The 9626-nt window shown below is 30.6% G+C and overlaps 1 protein-coding gene across 1 annotated transcript in view; it reads right to left on the bottom strand.

The window, feature by feature from the left end:
• LRP1B (LDL receptor related protein 1B) overlaps positions 1-9626 on the bottom strand; it is a 1708438-nt gene that overhangs the window by 194685 nt on the left and 1504127 nt on the right. The window contains exons 61-62 of the mRNA XM_011354519.1: positions 4533-4721; positions 3504-3652 (exon numbers count right to left, since the gene is read on the bottom strand). Of these exons, the coding sequence (XP_011352821.1) occupies positions 3504-3652; positions 4533-4721 (338 nt within the window). The remainder of the gene's footprint in view (positions 1-3503; positions 3653-4532; positions 4722-9626) is intronic.

Raw genomic sequence — 9626 nt, 5'->3', positions numbered from 1 at the left:
CTTGAGTATATTTAAATTCTTCCCAATTAAGATTTAAAAAATATCTAAATTATATATTTTTATATTCACTAAATATGTCTAATTTAAATAAACATTGACTTGAAATGACATATGATACTATAATTTTGCATATCATTTCATTTTTAAATAAGAACATAAAAGTGTTTTGAGTTCAGAGAAGGCCGGGGTAAAATATACTTACTATTTTTTATGCTAATCAATATTTTATTTATTACTCTCAGAGGAAGAGCTTTCTAATTTGCGTCTGAGTTTTATTTTTTTATACTTAAATACAATAACTTTAAAAAGATTAGTGGTAAATATAAATATAAAGCATTCTTCATGATAAATGTTCTCCAAGAGTAATATCTTCATAAAATAAATTGCAGATTGAAATTTCACCTACAAGAAGAAGCTATAAAGAAACTATTAGATTTTTATCTTGGTTCTGTTAATTATAAATTCTCCATCTCCACAATGGCCGCAAATCTTCCTAATAAATTTAGATTTCTCAAAAAAAAAAAAAGAAGAAGAAAAAGAAAGTACTAAATACATGTTTACTAAAATGGATACAGAAACGAAATGTAAATCCCACATATAGTGAATTTTAGTTAAAATAGGAAAAGTCTCTACTTACAAGATAAGTAAAGCTATTTTAAAATTAGTTTCTTAATTTAAAATTAGCTTCTAAATGTAATAATTTAAATTTAATATATGAAGTTGTTAGTACTACAATAATTGACTTAATTTTTATTTTTTTATTTTATTTTTTATTTATGCCTACAGCACCTACAGTCTGTACAGTCTTCCTAGATGCTCTCTCATCCAAGTACTAACAAACCCGATTCTGCTTAGATCAGACACCAGGCTTGTTCAGAGTGGCATGGCCGTAGACCATGGACCATGGCTCCACTGAAGCGTGAACCCAGGACCTTCTGCGTGTAAAGCAGATGTGCTAACTGCTACACTATGGAACCATGTCTTAATTTTTACTTTTATACATTTTCATATGTTCATTTTCAATTCTAATAAAATTCTTATTGGTGTGATTTGCCTATTTTATTTTTCTACAATACAATATTATTGGGAGATATTATTGGATGCAACAATTACATAACAAATCAAAATCCCCTAGTAAAATAAATTTAAAATGCAATAATTTTATCAGAATTCTTAATGGTATGATTCTGAAATACCTTGATTATTTGCTTCATTTTAATGTCTACCTCACTAGAAACTGTGTTTATATAAAGTGACTTTTTTTTCCAGAAGTATACAGTTAAATCAGAAAAGAATCAGAGACAAAATGGCTGCATAAACCAAAAGATTTACAAGGATAACCACTAATGGGTTGTGTTAGTTAGTCTTCATTAACTTTTTTCTTAAAATTGAAACAAATTAAGTGATTACTTTTTTTCAGGAAGTGTTGTTGAACACAAAGATATTTGACCTACAATTTTGTTGTTGGTGGTGGTGTTCTGTTTCACTATTGTTAACTATTTTAAAAATTCATGCAAAATGCTATAGGCGATATTAGAAAAATTATAAATATTTTAGTGGTGTTATCATTGATAGCGAATTGAGAAATAATTTAACTATATGAAAAATACATTTCTAGGTTGATATAGTTTTTCATTTAATTGATGAATTTTTTTTGCATTGAGTTAAAATAATTATAGATTTTCTTATGTAATAACTTGAAATGTTTTATTTCTTTTATGACTACAATATGACTGATGATGTTTTACTACCTATATCCTGCTGTTTCAAATGTTCATCTGTGTGTCAAGCACTGTCTGGCTTTATTTTTGATTGGCTACTAAGACTCACTACACTGTAAGCATCTTAGGCAGGGTTATCACTACATCACTATTAAGTCACTCAATGCCTCAGTGTTGGGTCTCAATATAGTGACTCATGGACCACTCCAGAACCAGGGACCGGAGGGTACTTCAAAATAACCTGGAAGTTAAGCTAGAAATCTGTCTAAACTAAATAGTAGTAACAGGAATCATATTCTAATTTTTAAAGTAATTTCTCTCTTAAATATTACCTCTAGGAATAATTAGGTTGCTTAATTTACCTCTCATAGCAATTTAAATTTCCAGTTCTCTGAAAATATTGTATTTTGTTTATATAAACAATTAGGGGATTATAATTAAAACAACACACATGTAAATAAAGAAGAGACTATAACCTATGCTTTCAATTAAAGCATCAGAACCTACTGATGGCAGCTCACACTAATTGCTCGCATACCCTTAAGTATATTCTAGTTGTTCTAGAGGGGAAAGATAGTATTATTTACTATGCACCAAGAACTTTTCCCATTCAATCGTCATAACAATTGCCTGGAAATATTATTACTCCTATTTAAAAGATGAGAAAACTAAAATGCCAAGAAGTTAACTACAAACCCAAAGTAATCCAGACAATTTAAAGCAGAATCAGGGTTACATTCAGAAAGAACCTGGCTTCAGAGTCTGTGCCCTTAACCACAATACATGCTGCCTCCTGGAAAAGGTTAATTCTTTTTCATTTGTACAATTCTTTAATGTGCGATATGCATAGTCATAACTTGAGAGGCAGGCTGAGCTAGTATTAGCTTCTCCATTTTGAAAACAAGCACACCCTAAAAGAAATCAGTCTCTTGCCGTAAAGTCATTGCTAGAATTGAAAAACCAGCAAATTCAAAATACAGCATTCTAAGAATAAATTTAGTCATTTAAAAAAAAAAATCGCATAGTTTCTTTGACAATTTTATCTTAAATAAGATAGTGACTTAAATATAACAAAAGCAAATTTCGTGACAACCATTATATGATGGTTATCCAAAATTTTAAAGTAATAAAATCTAGTTCTCGCAACTACCATTAAGTAGAAAATTTAACTTCTGGGGTATGTTTACTGCAAATAATTACATTTTGAAGAAAAAAAGTTTTCAGAAGGAAGTTTTTCAATTATATAATTTTTCAATTAAAAACAATCTAGAAAATTAATTTCCATCCATTTTTATCTTTTCCATCATGTGCTCTGAGGAATGGGGAGAGGAATGGAGATGGTGATACAGAGCAGATTATCTAGAATACTTGTTTGTTTAAGCTGCATATATCTTAGCTTTAACCCTAGGCCTCAATCTCCTTGCCTTCTTGAAATATGTTAAATCTCCTCTGATGATTCTGCTATGCCCATTCATGACTTGAAACATTATGTTGTGTGTAACTGTGGAAGAATGATTTCTATTTTCATTTTTTTTCTCCTTTTTGGTCTCTATTTGTATTTCTTAATTTTTAATGTTTGTTTTAACAATATATATCCAATTGTTTTTCCCTTATTCCATGACCCTTTCTATGATATATGAAATAATCAGCTAATTTAATGCTAAACAACAATGACAAAATTGTGTTCTAAAAATGGTTTAAATGAAGAAACAAAATTCAAGCAAAGCCTTTATAACAATATGCTCATTTATCCCAGGAAATAATTTCTAGACCTCTATTCACCTGACTGGCTGTGCAGTTGGATAAGCAAGTCTTGTTATCAGCTGCAAGATAGAAGTTGGTGGGACATGCACAGGTGTGAGTCTTTCCAGGGGCTAAAAGGCACAGATGACTGCAACCTCCATTATTTATCATACAGATATGTTTGGAGACTATAAATGAGAAAGAAACAACAAGAAAACAGGATAATCAAGACCAATAACATAATATGGGATTAAGGATATGACATTTAAGCTTCATGATTTGAATTTAAATAGAACTTTCTAATCAAGAACTCATTAAAATTATAAATGTAATTTTATTTTATTATGAATTCTACTCATTGTTCAATGGCATTCATTTTACTATTATATAATTTTAAGAATGCATTTACATAAAAACAAGCATTTTAATAGAAAAATAATTATCCATTAGAAAAAAATTAGAGACTAGAAGAATTTTGGATGAAGACATACATATATTTAGAAATATTAATGTAAAATAAACGATGAAACAATGATCTACAACTAATAGTTGTAGAACCCATAATAGTGTAAAACCCATAATAGTGTATGAGTTTGTTTTCCAGGCCAAACTTGTGTGTTAAGCAACAGAATTTTTTTCATAACAACTGATAAAATTCCCACATATGCTTAAGAAAACAATATATTTCTCATATTTATAACCCTAGATCTACTTAAATTTAATTCCTTTTACCCAGCATTCCAGAAACTAAGGGTCTTATAACTATTTTGTAAATAAATTATTTCAAGAATGCAGTCTCCACTTCTCCAACTACATGTAGTATTGTCATTTCAGCTTAATGCGGTTTCAACAAATCGATAGTTGTTTGTACTATTATTGTGCTTTCAATCTTATCCCTTAATAGCAGTATTTTATATCAACTGAATTTATTGTACACAATTATGATAAGTAATAAAATCTGCTAATCTTTCTCAAAAATAAATTTACACTTAACCTTGGAGGAACCAAAAATGAAATGTTACTAAAAGATGTTGATGCATTTATGGAAATCATGGAAAGAATAATTACCATCGGGTTGTCTATAAGAATGATACACCTGGATATCTGTGATGGCATGCCATGAGTTAATCAGTGAGAGTTTGTCTGCTCCCGAGGTTTTATGGGCACGGCTGAGTGACTTGGTTTTCCCATCAGTCCAGTAGATGTAGTCTTCAAACAATGTTAGTGCAATCACCCCTGGAATATCTTGATTAGGGACTGTAATAGGAGATGGTAAGATTAATGTTCAGTCTTGGAAGACTGCCATTTAAAATATTCAATACTACATGGGCTGACAGATACAACTGCTACAGAACTTCATGTGAATAATTGCTGTGACAACCTGTCAAGCTGGCAAGGTTCTTTATTACCCCTTAAGAGAATGCAGGATCTGGCTCAGGAGTTTGCTTTGCTCAGATTTAGCTTGGTTCAACCACTGGGAAGAAAATAAATGCAATCCTGCTCACAAATAATGGCTGCTCCACCAGAAACAAATAACAGTCAACATTTAAAAAATTGATGTATATATCCAGTTGTTCCTAACTTAAATTCTTAAATCTGTAGGTCATTGTACTACTTTCTTTCACTTTTAAATTGATTAAAGCATATATCCAGGATGAAATTTCTAGATAGAGTGACTATAAGACTATATAAACCATTTTAGTCACTGAGATTTTATGAATATTTTTACTTGCAAAATGAAATGGGAAAGGGGTGGAGAAAAATAATTGTGAAAGATAAAATGTATTATGCAGATTTAATAGCCATAAAACAGTTTACAGATTAAAATTGTTTTATAATTATGCCTTCATTTTAGAACTGATGTAAACAGTAGATTGAACATCACAGATGTGAATTTTTCATTCAAAAGATTTTAGGGTCCTATATAATAAATGTATTTGGTAGTTTAGTGTTAAAAAATTTTAAAGCATGATAGAGTTATTTTTTTTGAAATAAAAACATTCATAAGTAAAAAAAAAATCCATATTTTGCACAAACGTTCCAATATATTTCTTTGTATTAATATTAAGATCAAATTTTAGAAACTGAGAAAATGTTTATTAATGAAAAAAAGTGCCATAAGTCAAGTAATGTGTACATTTTTATAAGTTAGATTTTAACAACTGAGAATTAATGTTTGACATATTCTTCATTCAGTAGTAACTAAAAGTATCAAAATTTAAAATATGAATTTTTCTTTCTAGGGAAGTTTACAGCCTTATTTTTAAAATGCTGAGTTAATTTATATTGTTATCTAGAAGTAGAAATTTTAAATCTACGGATTTGTTACTTTTATTCCAATGTGCCAAGTGTAATCAGAGAACTCACTATGACTCAGAGAAAATAGAAATAAAAGAGACACAATGAGACTTCTCCGAAAAGGTAACAGTTTATTACATTGATTACTATCAGTATGTAGGATCTGGCCAGAAATCCATCTCAGTACAGATACTAGGCATATGAAGAATGTAGAATTCAATGAAAATCCAGGTATACACACTTTTCAGGCAAACATTCAGACTGAATTATCTGTGTATTCTTATAGACATGGAGCCCATTGCTAAAATGATAAGTGGAATTGGATAGAAAAATGAAAAATAGCACACTACTAAAATGAATCATGTCTGAGTTAATTATACAAATTATTTTCACTTTCCCCTTTGGCTGTAAAAATTCATTTTAGAAAGATAAAACAAATGTGGCCAAATGTAAACACCTGGGTGAATTTTGGTGATGGGTGATCATTATAACAATCTTTCAACTTATTTGTATGTATGGAAATTTTCAAAATAAAATTAAAATTTCTAGAAAAAGTTGAAAGTCTTAGAAGCATTCGATTTGGATTTTCTTAGATGCAAAAGATGTAATTATATCATTAAATATGGACTTAAAAAGTTAATCATTACTATAAAAATCTTGGCCCACCAGAGAGTCAATTAACTTCTTTACAAAAAGTGAAGTTATAAAAATTTACCTATTAGCATCTCAAAAGTAGCATAGTCTTTTTAACTATTTAACTATAAGTAACTTTAGCTGGCATTTATTAAGCACTTGGGTGCAAAGAAGTAGGCCAGTGGTTCTCAGTGGGTAGAGGAAGCAATTCTGTTCCTACAACAAAGAATTATCATGCCCAAGTATCAATAGTTCTGAGGCTGAGAAACTCTGCAGTAGGATATACACTTTATATACTTCATTTTATTTAATACTCACAACTGTACTGTGCAATAGTAGATATTTTGCAGATGAGAAACCTAAGATCTGGAAAATTTAAATAACTTGACCAAAGAGGGAAGAAAAAAACCAATAAATAAAGATATTGGCTTTCGAATAAATAAGATTCTCTGGCTGCCAGACTAATTGGATAAAGTATGGTTATAGACCAAATTGTGTCCCTGAAAAATTCATATACTGAAGTCCTTATTTGGGCACAGGTCCTTATGTTAAGGAAGTAACTAATGTTAAATGAGATCATAAGAGAGGGATCCTAACCCAATATGATTGGTATCCTTATAAGATAGAGACACCCAAGGTTTGTACATACAGGGAAAAGGCCATGTGAGGACACGGCAAGAGGACAGCCATCTCTAAGGCGAGCAGAGAGGCCTCAGGAGAAAACGAGCCTGTTGACACCTAGATCTTGGACTTTGGCCTCCAGAATTGTGAGAAGTTGGATTTCTGTTGTTTAAGCCTCCCAGTTTGTGATACTTTGTTATGGTAGCCTTAGCAAACTAAAACAAGTATATAAGCCAATAGGACTAATTTCATAAGCTCTGTGTGACAATAATTTTATTTAATTACTTGATTGCAATTACATTGCACATGATTTTCAGACATGGGGCAATTTAAGTACTAGGCAAGTTTTCTACCTCTAAGCTTGCAGTGATCACTCATTAGAAACCTTGTTATCAGATAATCAAAGTTAATTTATGGAGATTAGAAATTAAACTCTTATTTCAGAAGAAGGATGACATATAGGTAAATGTACAGAGCATGCAGAAGTGTCAGGTCAAAGTGAAGAAACTGAGTTCATTTGCCCCAAATGACCATCTGTTTAATTCTTAGTTTGATACTGGCAAAGAAGAACAGGACTATCAGTAATAGCTTAATAAGCCATTTTCAGGCCTGCTCATTTGGTAAACACGCTTATTTCTCAAAAAGCATCAGATGCAACCACTAGAGTATTTCTTCTAGAGAAAAAAGTAAAAACACCAACTTATGTTAACAATAAGAAATCTAGTCTCATATATCTAACATTGTACTGGCTCCAACAAGCTACTTTCTAAGACAGCGGTCCCCAAACTTTTTGGCAACAGGGACAAGTTCTCTTATGAGAATCTAATGCCTGATGACTTGAGGTGGAGCTGAGGCGGTTATGCTAGTCCTGAAGAACAGATGCAAATACAGATGAAGCTTGGCTAGCCCCACCGCCCGCTGCTCACTTCCTGCTGGGTGGCCCAGTTCCTAACAGGCCACGTACTGGACAGGGGCGGGTCGCAGCCTGGGGGCACTTGCTCTAAGAGATAGTGACAAGTTCCCTTGATACCACAACTATTGCTAATAAAAATTAAGCCAACAAAAAAAAGCAAAACAAAAATTTTAACTTGTCAGGATGCTTCCATTTCTTTAGTATCTAAATCTCTTCACAAGAGTTATTTGACGATCTGCTTAAATTTCTGTGAAAAAATTACTATATGTTAACTGCTAAATGATACTAATAAATAAATGAATGTGTATGTGTTTTTTTTTCCCATTAGCATACGAAGAATTCAACTCACATGAAAGTAAATGAGATGTTCTGAGCTAAAGCATAATATATTTTGGTACAAAAAATTTTCTTGATTCCAAATGAGAAAAATAAAATCTTTCGTTTTCTATTTAGTTAATATATTTCTGCCTTATAGGTATATATGCATGCATGTACAAAAGCATGCATATATTAGATATGTGTATACGTAACATATGTATAATATATATCATATAAACAATATATGTATATATTATATAATATATATGTAATATATATATTATATAATATATACATATATAATGTTTTATATATATTTATGGGATGTGTTATATGTGTGCATATATCTATATGTAAACAGAGCAACAAGAAAGATGTCTTGCAATGTAATTTGGAAGTTAGTGGGGCTGATAAAATATAAACATGAGATGTGATGGTACGAAAGAAATATTTAACAAACTTACTAATAATGAGATATTTTTATGAAAAAAATAATCTATGTGTTCTCAAAATGATAATGACTATTCTTTTTAAGAGAAAAATAATATGACCACTTATAGTATTTAGGACTGGCTTTGCTTAATTAAAAGAGAAATGTGAAAAATAATTTTTAGAAACCTTTTATTTACAGGTATTCAGTAGACACACAAAAAGACAGAAGAAACAGAAGTATTGTGTGGGCTGCAGTTTAACAGGTATTTATTATATATCTGAAGCCTCTTTTAAAGCTGATTTCTGTCATTAGACTTTTATTCTGTATAACATTATTTATTGTACTGTTTCTTGATTTCCACTCAAGCACTAAGCTCCCAATTATTATTCTGTAGCCTATATCTATCAGAAGAGAGGAGTCAGGTTTGGCAAAAAATAAATCAAAGAAAAACCCCTTGTAGAGTTTTTCCCTTTTAGTTAAGTTAGATGCTATCCTGCTAAGGTTCCTAGTAATTATGATAAATAGAAAAGGTAGAAATCCAGAATGTGCTTTAGGCTTAACTGTTGCTTCACAGCCAGAGATACTCCATTACAATACTCTTGGTTATTCATTTTTTGGGATAGCATTTATCATGCTAAACAGTATTTTCCTGAATAACCCATTCTAATTTTACATTTCAGACTAATCTAGTTTAAATACTTAAGAACGAAATGCACCAACAGCACAGAATTTTTTCTTCATGTTTTGGTTTGTTAAAAATATCATAACTGTGTTATGGCTAGGATTAACATTGAAGTAATGGCAGATTCAACATGGCATTGACCAATGATTAGTACTTACATAGAAATTTTAATATTGATGCTGCATTTTTTTCTTATTTCTCCTCCAAGATTTACTTTACTATTTTACTTTACTAAAATAACTGTTATTTAAAATATTATAATAT

This window comes from Pteropus vampyrus, unplaced genomic scaffold, assembly GCF_000151845.1.
Source record: "Pteropus vampyrus isolate Shadow unplaced genomic scaffold, Pvam_2.0 Scaffold17, whole genome shotgun sequence".
Taxonomy (NCBI): domain Eukaryota; kingdom Metazoa; phylum Chordata; class Mammalia; order Chiroptera; family Pteropodidae; genus Pteropus; species Pteropus vampyrus.
This window is presented reverse-complemented; position numbering and strand designations above follow the sequence as displayed.